This window comes from Canis lupus, chromosome 6 (assembly GCF_011100685.1).
Source record: "Canis lupus familiaris isolate Mischka breed German Shepherd chromosome 6, alternate assembly UU_Cfam_GSD_1.0, whole genome shotgun sequence".
NCBI lineage: Eukaryota > Metazoa > Chordata > Mammalia > Carnivora > Canidae > Canis > Canis lupus.
Genome location: NC_049227.1, coordinates 54,283,438 through 54,305,265, shown reverse-complemented (window position 1 = coordinate 54,305,265; position 21,828 = coordinate 54,283,438). Strand labels below are relative to the sequence as shown.

The 21,828-nt window shown below is 42.8% G+C and overlaps 1 protein-coding gene and 1 long non-coding RNA gene across 2 annotated transcripts; both read right to left on the bottom strand.

The window, feature by feature from the left end:
• Window positions 1-5,730: 5,730 nt before the first annotated feature.
• Window positions 5,731-17,718, bottom strand: LOC119872358. Its single transcript, XR_005360423.1, has 2 exons — window positions 17,538-17,718; window positions 5,731-9,795 (listed from the first exon to the last, which is right to left on the bottom strand). It is a non-coding gene; the product is annotated as an uncharacterized LOC119872358 (long non-coding RNA).
• Window positions 17,719-19,272: 1,554 nt separating this feature from the next.
• LOC119876342 (sporozoite surface protein 2-like) lies at window positions 19,273-20,928 on the bottom strand. Its single transcript, XM_038538950.1, has 3 exons — window positions 20,648-20,928; window positions 19,688-20,596; window positions 19,273-19,630 (listed from the first exon to the last, which is right to left on the bottom strand). Exons 1-3 carry the CDS (start codon window positions 20,926-20,928, stop codon window positions 19,273-19,275), a joined length of 1,548 nt encoding a protein of 515 aa, XP_038394878.1.
• Between the last annotated feature and the right edge of the window lie 900 nt (window positions 20,929-21,828).

The following is a 21,828-nucleotide window of genomic DNA, read 5'->3' as shown; positions in this document are numbered from 1 at the left end:
AGTAATAAGGATATCAATATATTTCAGATTGTATAAAAACTCGCCAGGAACTTTCACTGGACAGAAGCCAAAACAAAGGAAGAACCATGATATTAGGCAGCACAATGTCTTATAAAAGACTGACAGACAAGAAAGCAAGACCTGTAGTAGGAAGTTTCAAAGGTCTTCCAAGAAACTCAATAACTTTAATAAAGAAGTATTTTCAGGATTTAAGGCAAACATAAGGTCTGCAAAGCATTCTTTTATGATTTCTTATAAGACACTGAGTTCTGTACCAATTACACTTCCATTCTTTTACTTATTTCTTCACTTATTAAATTTGTATTGTGTTTAGGGGACTGTGACAAGGATAAGTGATACATAGTCCTGGCAATCAGGGGTTCACAGTGCTGTGCAGAAGATATATGAATTATGATTTTGTGTTTTTTAAAGTATAGTTTACATAAGATGAAATTCACCATTTTTTTATTTGAATGTAGTTGAAACCAATGTTGCATTATTTTCAGGTGTGCAACATAATGATTCGATAAGTTTATACATTATGCTATATTCACAAGTGTAGCTACCATCTGTCCCCATACGTGAAATTCGCCAATTTTAAATGTACAATATAAGCTAACAAATGTATACAGCTGGTAACCATCACTAAAATCATATTAGTCACATTTTTATCACCCCAAAAGTTCTCTAGCTCCTCCACACAGTCAATCCTACCCCGCTCACCCTATGCCCATAGCACTCACTATTCGACTTTTTCTCACAATAGTTTTGAGTTTTTAAAAATTTTATATACAGAGAATAATATAATTCATAGTCTTTCATATCTGGCTTTTTGTACTCAGCGTAAGGTTTTTGAGATTCATCTATTTTATTGCAAATATCAGTAGATATTTTTATCTATTGTAGAGCAGTGTTGTTTAAATGGATGTGCCAAAATTTGTTTATCTACTCATCAATTTATAGGCAATCAAGGTTGTTCACAGTTTGGGGCTGTTATGAATAGAATTGTTACAAACATTCTCATATGGGTCTTTGTATGAAAATATGTTTTCATTTCTTTTGGGCAAATACCTAAAAGTAATCATTTATGGAAATTTTTTTTCATGGAGTTGTTGGAGTTTATTGTACTGCCCTCAAGTTTCATTTACTCCCCATTTAATCTCCACGTTTTACACTCAACCTTCCTCACTCACACCGTGTCTGTGCGTCAGAGCTCTTTAGACCTCTGCAGGGTAGGTCAGCTCCCCACTTACCTCTAATTCCCTCTGTGCTTACCCTGTAATGTGGCTTGCTTGGGCCCTTTTCCTCAGGGATCACTTCTCTGTGCCCTTTTCTAGTCATATCCAAGGATCAGCTGGAGTCTTTTGACTATCAATTGTTCCTTTCCCTTGCTTATGAAAAACTCACCTCAATTAGCCTCCTCTGACTACCCATCCAATATTAAATTTTCCTCATCACTGACATGTTTTCCATCTCTCAAGATACTTGTAACTTTTGAGATGATTTTGTTTGTTCACACATTTCTTACCTATCTCTCCCATCAGAATGTAAGCTTCAGGAGGGCAGGACTTTATAATGTTCACTTTATGCTCCTAGCACTTAGAACTGTGCCTCACACATAGTAAATACTGCATTGATATTTCTGATGATTCAGAGGTGTGTGGATCCTCAACCTGAGAGTAAGAATGCATCAGAATCCAGTGTCCCTTAATCTCTCTAGTGTGAATTCCTGGATTCCCTTCAAGTTCATATTCTTACTGGATTTTACCATGAATCATGATTTCAAAACATATATATACTTTGTTTTTCTTTCTATATAGTAAAATTATACTTATCCTTCAAGGCCTGACTCAAGTCTTCTGCATCAAGTTTTCCATGAAGATAACATTGCTTTTCTGCTTCCTGGATATGTTGACTGTAGAGATGGTCTAAGTAACGGTTTCATGATTTACTTTATATTTCTCTATTCTCTAATTATCTCATAATTTATTTTTGCCTCCCTAACAGAATTATAGCTCCTCAAAGCCAGGATCCCCTTTTATATCTGCTAAGAAGAGTTGATCCAAATTAGGCGTTAAGAAAACTTATGATGCTCAGTATCTATGTAGATATATGAAGATTATGGATTACTTTTCCTAGGTAAAGCTATACAGGTAAGAGACTACTTTATTTATTTTTTTTAAGAGGCTACTTTAAAAGCATCATCCATCCATTCATTCCACAAATATTTATTCAGTGCCTTCTATGTGTCAAGTAGTGCTTTACATTTTGAGGATACATAAGTGAATAAAACAATGATAAAAACAAAAATCCCTGACCAGTTTGAACTTATGTGTTTTGAGAGTTAACAGATAAAAACAATTAAATAAGTAAAATATATTATATGTTAAGTAGCCATGTGTAAAACAGGACCTTCAAATTTAAAGGAGCAAAAGAACTCAATAACTTAATTAAAATGTAATCATTAGGCTCTCAAAATCTTATAAAAGACATTTGCCTTATCTTCTATTTAGAATGGATTCTCTGTCCTATTTTAAAACAATGAAGAATAACCAAGTGGAGTCAAAAGAGAAAGAATATGATTGCATTTGCTTCAATGTGGAGTAATTTGCAAACAATGAAGTCTTCTAACTTGATCTGAATTATCTTTGCTTCATTGTGGGTCACAAAAGTCGACTTAATGTAACCCTGAAAACTGCTAAGTGGAAATTTGATTCTTGACTCTAAGTCAACACATCATCAGGAGAGAAAGTTTGTATCTTGAATTGCTTGGGGTACTTCGGTTTAGGTCATTGCTTTCTGTGTCCCCAGCCCATTCTCTCCTAAATCTCTTAAATATAAAATATCAAAATAGGGATCCCTGCGTGGCGCAGCGGTTTGGCACCTGCCTTTGGCCCAGGGCGCGATCCTGGAGACCCAGGATCGAATCCCACATCGGGCTCCCGGTGCATGGAGCCTGCCTCTCTCTCTCTGCCTATGTCTCTGCCTCTCTCTCTCTCTCTCTCTCTGTGACTATCATAAATAAATAAAAAATTTAAAAAAAATATCAAAATAATCCTCTTAGTGTCTTCTTTTCCAAAATTCCACTCAGAGTGGGGCACATGAGCAAACTTCCTTGTGGAATATCTCAATCTCTTCTCTGGACCTCTGTCCATTAAGGCCTGTTAACAAGCATGTAGCCAGTAGGTGTGCAGGTAAAACTTTTGGTCCAGCAGTAATGTTTATATAATTACACATTTCTGATCATTTACATTGCTTAAATATCCTATGGCTTCTCTAACCCTACCCTCTCAACAGCTTGCTACAAATTCCTAGAGTATAATGTTTATTTTCAGAAAGTAGCCCTTGGAAGAAGTTTAAAAATTGAGTATTAAAATTTTTTTTATAGTACAGGCAAAGACTGAAAAAAGAGTATTATTAGATTAGCAAATATATTGGTTGCAGAAATATTAATGATTATCAAATATAAACATCCATTGATAGAAAAATTCTAAATTATGAAGTAGTAATGGATTTTAAAGCTAAACATTATATGAACTTTTAAAATGTATGATGTAAATATAGTCCATGAACATTTATAGGATTCATATTTTAAAGATGGGATTAATTTCTATTTGTTTTTAATTTTTGTAAATGTCAAAGTATAATGTATTATGAACAATGCAGAGAATAGAATTTTTGAAATATCCTAGGGCATTCATAATTTATCAGGGCTGTCTGTCTTCTCCCAAAACACTTTGGTATTTTTGAAATAAAATTATAATATAGAGTGTATTCACGATCTAGGTAAATGATGGCCTGGGATAAGGAAGGAATATTTGAAGGCTACATACTGTATCTCTCTGATGTTTCTCATTTCATGGTGTGTTTTTTTTTAAATTAATCAATTAATTAATTAATTAATTTATTTATTTATTTTTAATAGGCTCCATACCCGATGTGGAGTCCAATGTGGGGCTTAAACTCATGACCCTGAGATCAAAACGTTACCTGAGAGCAAGAGTTGGACACAACCAATGGAGCTACTCAGGTGCCCCTTCATTTCATGTTTTTAACATGATTGCATATCCATTTATTCATTCAGCAGATATTTACTGATCTGTTGTATGCCAAACACCATTCTAAGGGATAAAGATATTGTAATGAAAAAATTATTCCTGTTCTTGCAGAGTTTATATAGTCCAGCAGGGGAGATATACAATGGAACAAAAAGGTAAAACCTACGATATGTTAGATAGCAATATGTACTGAGGTTGGAAGACAAATAAAGCAGGGAAGTGGGTTGAACTTTTAGTTTGGCTGACCAGGGAGGGCTTCACTGGGAAAGTGACTTGAAATACTTGAAGGAATTAGAGAGCAAATTATCTGGGGAAAGAGTGTTCATGGTGAAGAAACAGCAAATGTAAAAATCTTAGGTGGGGACATGTTTGGTGTGTGAACAGGCAGAAGGAGGCCAGTGTGACTGGGATAGAGTGATTGTGTCAGTGAAACATTGACCTTTCTCCTCTGCCTGTATGGCTATAGGAACATGAGCAATCTAAGAAGTAATATTTTCCCACCATTCATTCGTGGTTCCCTGTCTAGGGCAATTGAAAACAATGTATGATCGATCAGTTCAGGCCAGTGTTTACTTTTTATATATTCATTTTTTAAAGACTAAAATTTTAAGATTAGTTTTAGGTTTAAAATAACATTGAGAGGGAAGTCAAGAGATTTCCCACTCACCCCTACCCCACACCTACATAGCCTCCCCTGTTACCAATATCACATGCCAGAATGGAATTTGTTTGTTTGTTTGTTTGTTTGTTTTCTAGCCAAGAATAAACCTACACCAACATGTATAAACATTCAAATTCCATATTTACCTTAGGGTTCACTCTGGATGTTCTATATTCTATGAGTTTAGACAAATGTGTAATAATATGTATCCATCATTGCAATATCATACAGAGTATTTTCACTGCCCTAAAAATCAGGCATGCTGTATCTATTCATCTCCCCGGTCCCTGCTATTAACATTGATTTATTTACTGTCTCCATAGTTTTGCCTTTTTCAGAATTCCATTATAGTTGGAATCAAAAAGTATGTAGCCTTTTTAGACTGGCTTCTTTCACTTTACTAATATGCACTTAAAGCTCCTCTATGTCAAAAAAAAAAAAAAAGTTCCTCTATGTCCTTTTATGTCTTGATAGCTCATTTATTTTTAGTGCTGAATAATATTCCATTGTCTGGATATACCACAGTTTATTTATCCATTCACCTACTGAAGGACATCTTGGTTGCTTCCAAGTTTTGGCAATTATGAGTAAAGCTGCTATAAACATCCTCGTGCAGGTTTTTGTGTGAACATAAATTTTCAGCTCTTTTGGGTAAATATCAGAGTGTGATTGCTGGATCATATGGTAAGAATATGTTTAGTTTTCTAAGAAACCGCCAAACTGTCTTCCAAAGTGGCTGTACCATTTTACAATCCCACCAGAAATGTATGAGAGTTCCTATTGCTCCACACCCTTGCCAGCATTTGGTGTTGCTTACTTACTTTTTATTTCTGAGAGAAATGTTGCTTCTGATATGAGTTAGCATAGAATTAATTCGTCAGTCTATTCCTTGGCTTTGATTAAAGAAAGGATTTGGGGAAATGAAAAGCTCTAATGTCTTTGCTAAATTAATTGAAATATGTAAAAATTTAAAAAGCAAAACTGAAAAAAGTTTAATTGACATTTTGCCAATTCCAATTTAATTCAACACGTTTATTGAGATCCTCTAATGTGAAAAGTTTGCTGCTTGTTCCTTTGGGGGATATGATTAGCAAAAAGCCATGGACGACAACTTTCTCAGTTTTGGGGCTCTTTAGCAAAAGAAACTAATAATCTGTTCTAATAATATTGTTCCATTTATCTGTCGCTTTGCTCTGAGGGTCTTGCTCAACTTGCTTGCAAGCTGTGTTTTCTTAATATAGAAACTTACTATGGCTCTGTGAAGTAGATGGATATTAAATACTACTATGTTCTGTTTCGTTTTCAGAATAGTAGAAATATTTCCAGTGTTTGTCCTTAGATGTCTGTGAACTCCCAGTTCTGCGTCGCAGAGTGGGTGCTTGTAGACAGCCCCTTTGCCCCTGTAGCATTAGGCAAACTGATGTATAACTCCCACATAGCTTCTTCAGAATATGGTTCCTCTATCCCAGAAGCACTTTAGTGTTAGGCCGATGAGCTTTCTTCAGAAGGAATTCTCTGTATTCACTATTAGAGCTAACAGATATCTGTGATAGTTCTTCCCCTGCCTACTCTGGATACTATGGATCTTTTCCTTTTTCACCCAGATACATTTAGATTTCACTTCCTACTCTTCACTTTTCTCCTGCTTCCCCTCATTCAGTTTTTATGATTTCTAGCTAGCTAGCGGCCTTATGCCTGGATTCCCTCTGTTTTGACAGAAAGATTTATTTCTACAATGGATTGGTGAAGATTATTTGTGATGCTGTGTTTGGAAGGATTCTGAGACTGAGTCCAAGTTCAGTAGGAGAGGGTGTTGGGATTAATTAGATTAATTAGCAGTGAGAGAGAGTGAGGATGTAGTAGTTGTGGCAGGACCTCACTGTCTGGACTGTTGGCTCACATGGATGGTACAGTCCCCTTGTACCAGACGTACCATTCTAATCTTCCTCCTTAATCCCACAGATTACAGCATGAGGTCACATCATGCATAGTCCAGGTCCTTGAACTACCGTATCTCAGCAACTGTTTGATATTTGGAAGGAACTACTTGCTCACTTTGCATACAGAAGATACTCAAAACATGCAGATTTGTGATATATGAATTTTAACAGGATGAAGCCTTTAATAATTGAAATCACTTGGCATCATCTGTTTTGGACCTTCTGTTTGATGGATTATCCAATAGTCAATGGTACCAGCAGGCAGGCTGGGTATCTAAAAAACACCATTAAGTTGCAGGTCCCTAAAAACTTGGGTATACTTCCCACTTTCTGGAATGCATGCTACTAAGGCATTTAAAGTTCCTACTAGTTCCTGTTCATAAGGCTCAGTAAGCATGATGTCATCAGATGTTTGACACGATATTCCATGAAATTCCAAGATGATCAAGATTTTGGGGTGTTAGATTTTGTCAGGCAATGGAACAGTTGATTTAGCCCTGAAGCAAGAGTGTGAAGATGTGTTGCTGTCCCTGCTTCTGGTGGGATTTGCAATTTGTTATAGACAAAAAGGCATTTGTCAAATCAATAGCTGCATACCAGGATCTAGAGGTTGTACTAATTTGCCCCTTTAAAAATTCTATGTCTGGAGTAACTGCTGCAATGGGAATAATGACCTGCATAGCTTTATAACAACTCACGATCCATCTGTCTTTTGCATAGGCCAAAAAAGAGAATTACACTGGAAGGTGATATGAGATATCATCCTTTTGTTCTTCAAATTTTTGATGAAGCCAATGATCTCTGTACTTCCACCAGGGGTCAGTTGTGGCTTACCACTCTGGTTGAGAGAGGAAGCTTTAGAGCCATGACCTCATCATGGCTCTAACATAACAACCCTACCTCCAGAGGTAAGAAGTGTCGTACAGTGATTCTGTAAGTTTCTAAGCATGACTATTCAAATTATATATGCAAGATCTGAGGATATAGCTAGAGGCCCAAAAATCCACTTTATCAATTGACCTCCATAAGTCCCACATTGTCTGGTGGGCCATGGTGGCATTATAACCTCAGAGGAGCTAGCATCTAGTAATCTCAAATTAGGCCTGGATGTTTTCCTTTTCCAGAACATGATCACCCTATTTATATAAGCACCTTATAGAAGGCTTAGAAAATATTTCAGAATATATTGTGGTGATGCTGAATGAGCCCCCTGCACTCTGAGCCTAGGAGTTTGCTTAAGGCTGCAAGGGTAAGAAGATGTGCTCCACTGTTGTGGTGATCCAAGTCAGATTTCTGTCCTCTTGGCCTAGAATTTTTTAATTACAGTTGCATACATATATAATTATTTATTAGGCTGCCTATTTGTTTCATGAAACACTGTGATCAGGTTAGCCTTATAGCAGATACCTGCAGGTCAGACATAACTGATTGTGGTAATTATGCATACTTTGTCTTTAGAGGTTAAGTTGGCCCCTAATATTCCAGAATTTCACTGTCTATTTTAAAATCAGGAAACTCATTTCAGTGGTGGCATTTCTCATCATCATCCCTCGCTTATAAAAGACAGCCATCCACCATAGAGCTCTTCTAAGCATATAGTGACCCCATTGTTAATGTATTTCTCAGTGTTTTATTGAAGAGAGAGCACTCTGGACTCTCAAGGGAATTATTTGTATGGATATTCAGGTTTACTCCAACATTCCTATCTTTCTAAGCCTTTTGGTTTTGTCTCCTATTTTATGCCAAGGAAGTTCCGGCATTTCATCCTGATTGAATTAGGTCACGTTGGTGTCCATGTTTTAGTAATCATCCAAGCAAACTCTTGAAACTTCTCATAGTTACATAATTCTCTGTTAAGTTAAATCATAATAATATATTTGTTTTAATCCAATGTTGTATTAGATTTTTGGTCTAATATCCATTGAGAGTACTCCCATATCTATTCTCCAAGTTTCTGCCAATGTATACTTCCAAAATCTTGCTGTTCTTTTGGAATATAAACTCTCTTCTCCCAAGCATGTTTTGGCACTTGCCTCCCTGGGGTGTGTTGAGATACAACCCTATTTGCAGGTTTTGAGGCAGTGAATGATGCTGAGGAGAATAAACATTCTTTTTGAAGGCAGGAGTTTATAGGGTCTTCGAGTAAGGCTACTCTCCTTAAAACATAAGAAGCTGCTTCTGCTGGCAAGTGGCTCAGAGATATTAGATTAAAAATACTCAACTTTGTCTAAGCTGAACAAAATTTCTTCCTTCCAAGTTCAAGCATCCATTTCTTCCAAACAATTCCTAAACTTTTACATAAGAAACTCTGTAAATTCATCTTATATTGTAATTATGCAACTCACAAAAATATTTTGATTAGTCATACCTGTCTTATGTCTCCAAGAAATAAGAGGTTCTTTCATAACTACTGAAGATGCTTTCTGGTTTTCTATGACTTGATGTCAGAGAAAGCTCATTCCCAGTTCTTATTACCATAACTGTCACGTACTTCAGCAACTTTGTTACTTAAAGTCTTACCTTCCATAGATAATTCATCCCAACCAGCCACAGGGAATAATTTAAGTCATTTTGCTCTGTTGCCTGTTACAGATTACCAGCATCCCAATTGTCGTTGGCAAGAAAGTTATCACTGTGTTCAGAGTCGAAGAGGTAAGCAACTCAGTTGCAGAGTCCTATCTTTGAGGGTCAGTTTCCTGGGTCCACTCATGCTGCCAAGTCTTCTACCAATCAAGATCCAGCAATAAACCATGATATATATTTCAAATGGAGAACTTTAATGTAAAGAATTGGTTACTTGGATTTTTAATTATCTGTTGTAACCAATAATTTAGTAGCTCGAAACCAGATACATTTAATATCTCACATTGCTTCTGAGGTTCAGGAATCCAGGAGAAGCTTAGGATCTCCTATGAGATTGCAGTTAAACTGTCAGATGGGATTGCAGTTATCTGAAGGCTTGGCTGAAGATGGAGGATCTGCTTCCAAGATGGCGCACTTACGTAGCTATTGGCAGGAGGCCTCAGCTTCTCTCTGGTAGTTGGCAAAAAGTTTCAGTTTCTCACCACAGGGGCCTCTCCACAAGGCCATTTGAGTGTCCTCATGACATAGCAGTTGGCTTCTTTCAGAGAGTTATCTAAGAGAGAGAACATGATGAGGCTGTGATACCTTTTATGACCTAGCCACACACCATCATGTGTGTCATGGTCTACTCATTTGAAGCAAGTTATTAAGTCAGGCCACAATCAAGGGGAGATGAATTAGAGTCCACCTTTTAGAAAGAAGAGTGTTGAGGAATCTGTGACATATTTAAAAATCATCACACACCAGTATTAGAAGCCTGAAAGAACAGAAAAGGAATGACAAGCTAAGTCCAATATTAGTATGTGTGAATGCAGCTACTACTCTTGGTGTCAAAGAACAAAAGGGCACTGGTTTATGTAGTGGCTCAGAGGACTGGTCTCTGTCGCTGGTGCTTTGAATGATGAATACCATGTGGCTGTTGTGTGAATTTTCGGGAAGGCTACCACTTGGCTATTGTCCAACTCTCTGAGGAAGAGACGCTATGGGAATGGTGCTCCTTGAAAAGTGCATGGTGTCGCTGGTACTCTGCCACTGAAAAGGTATAGCCAGCCCTGAGGGGCTGAAGCATTGTTGGTATGGTATTTGTTTTCTGCTGCTGGAAGAAAACTTATAGGAACTGTAAATAGAAAAAGAGTTCATTCTTCCCTCCTCCTGTCTTTCAATTTCACACTAGTGTCTTTCACTGACAGAAACTAACAGGAATCCATCTGGCAAGGGAATATTGAAAATATAGTGCAAAGAAGCAGAGTGCGGATGGGTCGACTTGGCACTGAGAGATAATAGGTAACTAACTGGCATAGCCTGATTTTGGCTTATGTTTTTCTTACAGGTACTAACTCCTCAGATCACCCTTCTTAATTCTTTACATTCAACTATGAAGGTCCTCATATCTGGTCCAAATCCTTGTCTAACCTCTTCCCAGTAAGTGGCTGGTATCTGCATGAATTGGATACTCTGTATTTTAAAAGCACTTAAGAAGATTTGTGGTAGGTGGGTTTTAATAGGAAAAGTCTTGAAAAGTTGAAATCATTTGAGATCATCATCTATTTCAGGCCTCTAGCAGCCAGTTGTGAATGGAGGCTATACATAGTTTGGATATCTAGAAGTCTCTAGCAGGCCACCAATAATGGTCCAGTGTCTCTCTCTTTCCCTCTTCCATGTCCTCCTGGCAAATATGGTAAATATGCCCCAGTTTACAGTCCTCCTGTACGGTTTGCTTCGGGCCAGAGCTGGACCTAGTGACCTCCTGAAGGTTTGTAGCTTTGGAGAAGATTGTGAATTGGTCACAATTTTAGATCTCTGCAAAAGAATGCTGTCATTGCATAAGTAGCTCAGAAACTTGCCCCTTCCCAGGTATTCTTTGAATAAGGTGCCCCAAATGGGTAAGTTCTTTCTACTTGCTTTGCCAAGCACCATCCAATCCCAGCTGCTTTTCATATCCCGAACAGGTTTTATTCCCAATCTAGATTCTAGGAGCTGCCACCAGGAACTCTAAGTTGCTCTGGCATTTGGTATCCACAGAGTTTCTGTAGTCCATGTGAGTAGAACAGTTCAAATAGATTTCTACTATCTTATTTTGCACCATTCTCTCTTTACATTCTCATTGCACAAGTCCTAAAGAATGTTTAATATTAAAATAAATCTAATAGACACAATCAGGAACTTAATGGAAAAATGAACATTAGAAACTAGTGACTAGGGGATCCCTGGGTGGCTTAGTGGTTTAGCGCCTGCCTTCGGCCCAGGGCGTGATCCTGGAGTTCCCTGCATGGAGCCTGCTTCTCCCTCTGCCTGTGTCTCTGCCTCTCTCTGTGTGTGTCTCTCATGAATAAATAAATAAAATCTTAAAAAAAAAAAAAAAAGAAACTAGCGACTGAATAACATTATGCAATTTCTCTTCTGGTTTATGAGCTTTCATTTGGTCTGGCCACCCACTTCCTGTCCAAACAACGAGGAAGGCAGAATTTATCATAGTCTCAGCCTTTCTCTTCCCTCTAGACCTCTCTGCCTCCTTCCCTCCCAGGGAAGGAGCTATTTTATGCCCCCCTCTAATGATGCCTTTGTGATTGGATGACCTCATATAATTCATAGCGTCCCTGTATATACATTTTCTCATCTGATTATTTAACTTAGTCAACTCCTCCCTTTGGATGTCCACTAGGTATTTCACACTTAAGATGCCCCAACTGCCTCCTGATCATACCAACTCCCCCAAACACACACTATCCTCAGTCTTTCTACTTCAGTTGATGAAAACATCATCCTCCCAGTTAGTTGCTCAGGCCAAAAAGTCTCCGCTTTTCTTATCTGTTTTCTTTCTTCCATTCCTCATAATCAGTACATTAGCACGTCCTATTGGCTCTACTATCAAAATGTATCCAGAATCTGTCCACTTCTCACCATCCACTACCACTACCACTGGTCCATACCACTGTCACCTCTCACCTTGACCAGTTCAACAGCCTCCCACCTGGTTTATCTGCTCCTGTCCTTGCCTCAATTTAGTCTTTTCTCAACATAGAAGCAGCATGGTCCTTTACAACAGAGCATGTCGCTCTTCTGCTTGAACCCTCCAGCTGCTTCTTATTTCACTCAGCCTAAACTTGTCTTTAAAATGTCCACCAGGGTTCTGTAATAACTCGGCCCCTCGCTAATCCTCTGACTTCATCTTGTAGTTCTCTTCCCTTCGTTCTCTCCATAGGAACCACACTTTCTCCCTAGGAGCCACCACTGGGTGGCTCAGTGGTTGAGCATCTGCCTTGGGCTCAGGTCGTGATCCTGGGGTCCTAGGACTGAGTCCCATATTGGGCTCCCCGCGGGGAGCCTCCTTCTCCCTCTGCCTATGTCTCCACTTCTCTCTGTGTCTCTCATGAATAAATAAAATCTTTAAAAAAAAAACTAACTTTATTCTTTTTCCTCTTTTTCTTTTAACAAATCATACAAATTCCTCCCTCATGATGTTTGGACTAGCTTTTCCCTCTGCTTGGAAATTCCTCTTGCTCTGGTATTTGCATTGTTTGCTCCACCTCTCCACCAGTCTTCTTACAAATATTACCTTTTCAATGATGACTTCCCGAATCACTGAATTTAAATTGGAAGATACCTTGGCTTTCTGCCTGGCATGTTCTCTCCCTCTTCCCTATTTTATTTTTACTCACTAATCACTATTTGGCAAACCCAGGCACCCAAGAGAAAAATACATTTACTGATGTATTGCTGATTGTCTACCTGTCCCCAATATAACATAGCCATATGAGGTCTTGGATTTTTGTCTATTTTGTTCATTTCTGTGTCCCAAGTTCCTAAAGGAGTGGTTGGCACATAGTAGGCCTTCAGCAAATATTGCTTGAATGAATAAATATATAAGTATATGCATGAAAAAATAAATCTCAGAAACAGAATGTGGGGGGGTGGGGAACTAGATGATCTATAAAGCCCTTTCATTTCTAAATGTACAAAAATGAGGCTCACAGTTGGGTTCCTTCTGGGTTGCAGTATAGGCAATACATTTAACATCTGGGAATATAGTAGCACTGAATAATGAAAACCATTGCCAGACACAAACGACCACCCTGGCCTTATTGATCATGCATATAGGCTAGATACCAACCCTGCTTCCACCCAGGAGTATCTGCATTTTAAAAGGATTCTCTTAAAGATTGAGAAGCCAAAGGTTATCATTTTGTAATAGAAATTTCAGCATTCTAGGGTGCCAGTGGTAGTAAATTTTTGGCAGTTCATTGCACCTCTGGAAAGTATGTCTATTCTGCACACTTAAAAGGTTAACTCTGAATTTTTATGTAAGTGTCAGAGATCTAAACACACTAGGAATTGAATTTGTATGATGTTTTCTCCCTGGGTTAGTAGAATTTTTCCTGCCTTGGTTTTGTGGTTGTTCAGCAGTTGAGTAGAAAAACAAAGTAGTTTTTGTTTTGTTTTGCTTTTTTTAATTTTGAGTCCTTAGGAGTATATTTGAGGAGGTTGACACTAAGAAGAAAGCCCCCAAAGAGCTTTCAGTAGTGAAACAATTAGCCAGCAAGGTCATTTCCAATCTGTGTCAGCATTTGATAGTGGTGTAATGTACACTGCTTTGGCCTGCTGTAGGCATTGTCATATAAGAGAAAAAATATGTATGGAGAAGGATGACCTAAAAAAAAAAACAGTGACCAGATTTCCAGTTCAATGACAAAATATGATAGGATTTGTTCATTCATTCATTCATTCATTCAACAAATATTTATTGACTGCTTAGAATATGCAAGCCACTTTTTCAGTCTTTTGTGACATTCTTTTTGGTAGAACGGGTTTCCTATTTTATTCATTCACTCGCACAACATCAATTGAGTGTCAATCATGTGTCAGATACTGTCTGAGGTTCTGGGTATACAAAGTAAGCCTATGTGGACCTTGTCATTGGGAGCTTTCTTTCCAGAAGAAAGGAGACATGCTTTAGATATCTGGGCAAGGTGCAGGAGGAGGGCACAAAGGAAGGGGTAGTCAATTCTTTCTTAAAGTTCTGGTAAGATAAATAAAGAGTTCCTAGAGAAGGGAATGTCTGGAATGAGTCTTGGCAAATGAGGAGGTGTTTGGACAGGAGGCTGAAGACAGGAGGCAGACTTTTCAGGCACAGAGATTCAGTAAGAGCAAAGGCAGGGAGTTATGAAACCACATAGAAGAGTCAGAGTTATAAGAATCGTGAGGTCAAGACAACTGCGAGGACAGATGATTTAGGGTCTTCTATGTCATTTTAAGAATTTTGCTCTTTGTTCTGTAAACTACGGAGAGCCTTTGAAGGATTTTAAGAAAGAGGGTTATATGATCTTCCTTAGCTTTTAAAGATCACTACCACTTTGGTAGTATTTGGAGAATGAATTATAGGAAGTGAGATTAGACACAGGGAGACAGTTAGGGGGCTCTTTCCAGACTGAGATAAAGGGTGATGCCACTGAACTCTGGCAATCAAAGGAGGAAGGAGAGGAGGGTATAGGTATGAAAAATGGTAAGGACACGGGATTGACAGGGTTAGTCAATGGATCGGAGGGAGATGACATAAAGGGAGAAGAAAAGAAGAATTTCTTGCTTTCTTGCTAGAGTAAAGGAGTAAGTAGTGATATCATCTACAGAGACAAGAAACTCAGGAGGAGAGCAGTTCTCAGTCTCAAAGAGAAGTCTGGTTTTGGAGTTGCCTGCATGGTCTGGCTAGAGATCCACACATAGCACCCACCAGTAGCCAGTGGTAATCTCACTCAGGTGTTTGCAGGCGAGACAAGTTTGGGGATTGCTGGGGAAGAGTCTGCTCAACACTGTCTCTGCAGGACTTCTCAAACCTCTAAACCAGATAGAGGTTCATCGTCTGATGTGGATTATTTTCGGTTAATATATTTGATACAAGATCCAAAAAACGTAGTTAATAAATGGTATAAAATTGGGGTGCCTGGGTGGCTCAGTTGGGTAAGTGGCTCACTTCAGCTCAGGTCATGATCCTGGGATCCTGGGGTTGAGCCCCATGTCTGGCTCCTTGCTCTACAGGGGATCTACTTCTTCCTCTCCCTTTGTACTCCACCCTGCCCACCCCACTGCTGTGCTCTCTCAAATAAATAAATAAATAAATAAATAAATAAATAAATAAACAAACAAACAAACAGACTCAAGATGGTTCTAACCATTCAATTCCATGGTTAGAATCAGAGAATCTGCATAAACTGCAGTGATTATGTCCATGTGACTTGGAGGCCCTGGGAAGGAGCTGACTAGGACATGATGGTCTTTTTAAAGCGTATATATATATATTTTTTTAATATATGTATAATATATAAAATATATATAAATATATATACAAATATAAATATAAACCAACAAAGTTTCCATGACTTACCTCCAGAATATTTAATTGCTTCCATATCTGTAGCTCCATAACACTTGTTAATACTCTATTATGGTTCTAATCTTATACTCTTAATATTACACTTCCCATGATACTCTGTTAGACCGTGTCTCCAAGTGCAGGGGACTCAACACATTCATCACTGTATCCAGCCTCAAGTGCGGTAGATATTCAGTTACATTTTCAAGGGCATGAACAGCCACTTAGGGAAATAGTAACTGGTCCCTGAAGTTTCAAAGCACTTTAATTCATTTCTTTTGTGACTGTAACATGTGTACCCTCGTTGGGAAGGAAGTCATTTTATTATCTCTATTTTACATCTGAGGAATGGTGCTGAAGAGGTTAAGTGTATTGGACAAAGTTACCCAGTCAGGAAGAGATGGGACCCGAACCTGGATTTTCTTTCTCGCCCAATCTCCTTTCCTTTGCTTTCTGCATTGCTGTGCCTGCACAAGAAGAGGTTTTAAAAGAGCACTGGGCCCTTCAGAGAAGTATGGGGTAAATGAGATTTCGTCTCAGAACATGGAAGCTGGGAATAGAGGTGAAAAACTACATCCACTGCCAATTTTGTCTAGAGTAGCCTTGAAAGCTAACATTTTATAAAGACACCACTGAGCTCAGATTTCCACAGAGGGCAGGTCGGCAGTAATCCTGGCATTATGTGCTCTCAGGCCTGTGACCACAGCATAATGCTGGGGAAAGAAATCTCACAGTCAGCTTGTGAACTCCATTTGAAAAAGCAAAAAGCAGGTGTGGTTGTAGAGAGCCGGGGACACAGGGAGTGCGAGTTAGAGGCAGATGTTACATATTCACCTCCAGGAAGGATCACTGGGGTATATAATGGTATTGACTACACTCTAGTTTTATTTTCTTGGTGCAGGAAAAGACTTCTGTTGCTGCAGAACTCCAAGTGCAAGATTGAAAATTTCTGTGTTAAAGGGAAATAGGCATTATTCATGGTGTCAGAATTTAGTACACTTAGGGTAAGTGCTGCGATGGTTAAATTTGTCTAAAAGGAGATGTGCCCCCTACCATTTCTAGGGCAAGAGCTTTTTCACTTAGGGTCTGTGGGGTGAAGTGTAATGGCCAGGCTTAAAAAGGAAGGAAGGGAGGGAGGGAGGTTGGGTGAAGGGAGGGAGGGAGGGAGGGAGGTTGGGAGAAGGGAGGGAGGGAGGTTGGGAGGGCGGGAAGGAGGGAGGAAGGAAGGGATGGAGGGAGGGACGGAGGGATGGAAGAGGGAAGGAAGGGAGGGAGAAGGGAGGAAGGGAGGTTGAGAGGGAGGGAAGGAGGCAGGGAGGATGGAGGGAGGGAAGGAGGGAGAGAGGGAAGGAGGGGAGGGAGGGAGGAACGGAGGGAGGAAGGAAGGGAAGGAGGGAGGGAGGGAGAGAGGGAGGGAGGGAGGGAGAGAGGGGAGGAGGGAGGAAGGCAGGGACAGAGGGAGGGAGGGAGAATGTGGTGGGAGCACTTCAGCTCCCCCGACGGAGGGCCTTTGGCCTGTTGGCTCGGGCGCCCGCCGAGGGCCATCGATCGCACGGGCTGTGACTGTGACGCAGGAGGGTTTCGATGGCGGAGCCGCGTGCACACCTTGCCGTCCTGCAGCCTCTGAGGAGCCGGCATCCCGCCCTGCTTCCCGGCGTGTCGGCGCGGGGGCTCGGAGGGGCCTCTGTGATCTCTCTGCGAGAGGGCAATTTGTTACAGCCCCGTGCATCCGGCTCTTCAGTTACATGTCCCGGTGCAGACCCTTCCTTTCAGAGACCCCTGGGAAGGCGGATGCCACCACGCGCAGTCATTATCCTCCTACAAGGAGTCCCCGAACGGTGTCACCCCATTTCTTCCCGCTGCCCCCGCCCCCCCGGCGGCGTCCCCCCGCCCCCCCCCCCCCCCCCCGACTGCGCTTTCCGGGCACGCACCTGCGCTCCCTTCCCTGCTCTGGCTCCTGCGTGTTGGGCCACGCGACCCCTCCGCGGTCTCAGCGTCTCGCCCGGTTCCCTTCTGCGGTGACGGGGGTCCTCGAAGGCAGGTGCCGTGCTCACCCGCAATCTATACTCAAGACCGGGCAGCTTTAGGAGTTTTACTAAATTTTACGCACGAAGCGTCAGATCCGGGGTGGTTTGAGGGAACGGCCTCCGAAAGACTTTATCCCCCCCCCCTTTTTTTTTTTGTTTTGTTAATGTTTTCCTTTCCCAGTGGCTGGTGAAAATCGGAAGAGGTGGGGTTAGTCATCTGGATGGGGAAAGACATTTCTCTAAATGTCAATACTTATGAAACACCATCTTAAACCTTTATAAATGATTATCTTCCCCAGTACTGATGAGGCTGTTTCACATGCTGCTCAATTTATTTACTCAGGAGACCAATTTATTCCACTACCTCTGTACTAACTGTTTGCACTGACATCTAGGTCTGCTTCGAGCAAGCAACTGTGACAAGTTGTTTATTGAACTGTAAACAGGTATTGTCTGAATCTAAACAATGGCTTTATCTAATTAGGAGACCCTGGGCATCATCCCAGCCCCATGTGGCTATTCTAACCCAGTCTAGCATCTCCTGCAGATTTCCCATGTCTTTTAAAAATCCTCATGCTCACGTTAAAACCCTTCATCCCAAAGTGAAGAATAATCCTTATTTTGTCCCATAACTTTACATACTGGCGCTTTGTGCAAAAAAGGCCTGGCTATAATAAGCCAAACAAGGATGGCCCAATTTAGAACGGTTGAATAAGAAAAGGAAGACATGAATGAGACATAAAAAGAAAGAAAAGGATGAATAAAGATGAACTGGGTCTGTTACTTAGGCTGTAAAAATATCTTGTAGAAATTAGAAAACATTTTCCTACCAAAAGGGGACTCACTGAAATGATGGCTATCTGAGCGTTTCAGACAAAAATACAGGTACGATTCTGGAAAGCATGGTGGGAGAGCCGAGGGGGGAAAAGTTAATTTCCCCGGGCTCAGATTGAAATAGAACACGCTGGAAAGCACTAGGGGACCCTCATCTTACCCGCCATTGCTTTGTGCCTGAAGATGCTAATTGGGTGCAGCAATCAATGTCTTTTGTTTTCAGCTGTCAGCACTTTTCTGAAAGGCTTTGCCCAATAGTGGAGAGAGGAGCTCTTAACGAAGCTTCCCTTTTCGGTTGCTATGATTATTACAGTTTCCTCTTGGAAGGGGAGAATTAATTGCAATTTTGAAAAAAAAAAATGTCACCACGGTGAAGCTTTCAAATGTGAGGCCAAACATAGATATCTTTCTAAAAAAAAAAAAAAAAAAAAAAAAATTGACAGGGGGGATGCCCCACTGGCACGCATTAAAAAGAAAAAGCTGTATCAAAGCGAGCAGGGACAGGAGATTTCTGTTTCAGTCACTGCATAGATACTCTGCGTATCTTATCAGAAAGCCAGACTTGCACGTTCTTTTTGTCTCCTCCCAGGCGTCCAGAGTTGCTGTCTTGGTCGCCTCCTTAACGACTTGTGTAATTGGTTTCACTCGCTGAGGCCCAATCGGTGGGTTCATTGTGAGCGCCTCATGAAATATGAATCTCTTTAAAAATTAATCGTAAATCAATATTAATTCAATAAAATATTTTAATCTGAGCCATGAATATTTCATACGTTTCACCCAGACATGCAGATTCCAAAGGCCGGTGTCACGTTTCTGACAGGCTGTCCGCTTCGGCCCCGACGACGCCGAGGCGCGGGCCGGGCTCTCCGGGGCTCTCCGGGGCTCTCCGGGGCTCTCCAGGGTCCTCCGGGGCTCTCGGGGGTTCCCCGGGGTTCTCTGGGGGCTCTCCGGGTTCTATGGGGCGGATCTCCCGCGCTCTCCGTGGATCTCCGGGACTCTTCGTGGTTCTCCGGGGCTCTCCTGGGCTCTCTGGGCTTCTCCGGGTTCTCTGGGAGCTCTCTGGGGGCTCTCCAGGTTCTTCAGGGATCTCGGGGTTCTTGGGGTTCTCTGGGCTCTCCGGGGCTCTCTGGGGTTCTCTGGGCTCTCCGGGACTCTCCGGGGCTCTCCAGGGTTCTCAGGGTTCTCTGGGCTCTCTGAGGCTCTCCGGGGCTCTCTAGGACTCTCCGGGGTTCTCCCAGGTTCTTGGGGTTCTCTGGGTTCTCTGGGGTTCTCTGGGCTCTCCAGGGTTCTCAGGGTTCTCTGGGCTCTCCGGGGCTCTCTGGGCTCTCTGGGACTCTCCAGGGTTCTCTGGCTCTCCGGGGTTCTCCGGGTTTCTCCAGGGTTCTCCGGGCTCACCGGGGCTCTCTGGGGTTCTCCGGGTTCTCTGGGACTCTCCGGGGCTCTCCGGGGTTCTCGGGGCTCTCTGGGCTCTCCGGGGTTCTTGGGGTTCTCTGGGCTCTCTGGGGTTCTCTGGCTCTCTGGGGTTCTCTGGGGTTCTCCGGACTCTCTGGGGATCTCCAGGGCTCTCTGGGGTTCTCCGGGTTCTCTGGGACTCTCCGGGGCTCTCCGGGGTTCTCTGGGTTCTCCGGGCTCTCCGAGCTCTCCGGGGCTCTCTGGGCTCTCCGGGGTTCTTGGGGTTCTCTGAGCTCTCCGGGTTTCTCTGGGACTCTCCGGGGTTCCCCGGGGTTCTCCGGGCCTCTCCAGGGTTCTCGGGGTTCTCTGGGTACTCCGGGCTCTCCGAGGCTCTCCGGGGCTCTCCGCGGTTCTCCGCGGTTCTCCGCGGTTCTCGGGGTTCTCTGGGCTCTCCGGGGTTCCCCGGGGTTCTCCGGGCCTCTCCGGGGTTCTCGGGGTTCCCCGCGGCTCTCCGCGGCTCTCCGGGGCTCTCGGGTCCGCCGAGGTGTTCCGCCAAGCCGCGGGCCCCGGAGCGTTGCCGGGGCTTGTTTCCCGGGGTCCCCCCCAGAGTCCCCCCCCCCGCCCCCGCCGGGCTGGACACGGGCCCCTGGCGGCTCCCGCTGCGGGCGCTGTGCGGCTCCGGCCCCGCCTCCCGGCCGGGTGAGGCCCCCGCCGCCCGCCGCCACCGCGGGTCAAAGCTGCGAGTTCCTGGAGCACAGGCCGCAGCTTCGCGGCGCTGCTCTCTCTACCGAAACCCCGGGTGTCGCCTGCGTCTGTCGTCGGCCCTGCCGGGCATCATCAGCCGTGTGAGCGCCGCGGGACAGGGCGACGTCGCCCAACAGGCGGGAGTGCGCTGCTCTGGGCCGTGGCCGGGCCCGCGTGTCCCCCGTGAGTTCTCAGAGGGCGGCTGCCGCTGCAGGTGCAGAAGGAAGCCGAAGGCCCTGGGCTCAGCTAGTGATGGTGAACCAGGAGGCGGGGCGGCCCCAGGCCCCATGCAAGGCCAGACAAGGGAGGGGATGGCCCGGACCATACTTTTCTCCCCGTTGGGGTTTCCGCCCTCATTTGTCTTTATGTCTCGCTACCTGACGCCTAAGCTGTGTCGGTGGCCAGAAATAAGCTCCCAGGGAAGAAAATGTAAGCTGGATGCATTCGACACTCCTTGGCTATGGCTCTTCTTCGGGGAGCGATGGTAAATGAGGCAATTGAATTACTGAATGTTTTCTGTGCATGGCCCGCACCCTGGAGAGCAAGTCTATATAGGTTAGAATAGCCCCGAACTAGGAAGTGGATATTATGAACACAGTGGAGGGTTTAAATAAGATGCCCAGCAGGAAAGAACCGAGTCCTCGGCGTCGCTGTGGGTCCCCAGCGCCCGCGCGGACACCAGTGTGCAGTGGGCCCCACAGACGCTGCCCAAGGAATGAATATGTATGTAGTCATTTTGGACAGTTATTTGATTTGCCTTCGCAGTGTTCTCTGGACACCAAACGGAGCCCCGGAATGATATATATGCTTAAGTGTTCAGTAATTTACTATTGTATTTTCCTGTTAGGAGAGAAGTTTGAGGCTTTGTAAAAATGTATTGCTGCTGTATATTGAAGCTCGGGGAATGTCACACACCAATCAGTCCTCATGACAGGGCTCTCTCTGTTCCGTGTGTGGGAGGGCGCTGGCAATAAATGTTCCTTCTGAGGTGTCTCCTGGCACCGAAATTACTTTCCTCTTCCATTTTCCTCGTATTTGATTGGCTGGTTTATTTCTGAGTGTACCTAAGTAGGATTCCTTGTCCTCCTTCTTAAACCTGTTGAATAGGGGGGTGTGGATCGGTGCACCCCAAGGGCCCGGGTCTGCTGTGAAGTCTAGAGATGGCCTCGATAGGCTAGCCAGCTGTTTGGGTTTACCCAAGACTGTCTCAGTCTTAGCTGTGACG

Excerpts from the sequence above, each read along its gene's own strand:
- LOC119876342 (XM_038538950.1), bottom strand. The coding sequence starts at position 20,928 with ATGGTCCGGGCCATCCCCTCCCTTGTCTGGCCTTGCATGGGGCCTGGG. Across the intron at positions 20,597-20,647 it reads AGGCGACACCCGGGGTTTCG|CTTTGACCCGCGGTGGCGGC; the intron begins GTAGAGAGAGCA and ends AGGAACTCGCAG. Across the intron at positions 19,631-19,687 it reads ACCTGGGAGAACCCCGGAGA|AGCCCCGGAGAGTCCCGGAG; the intron begins GTCCTAGAGAGC and ends AGAACCCTGGAG.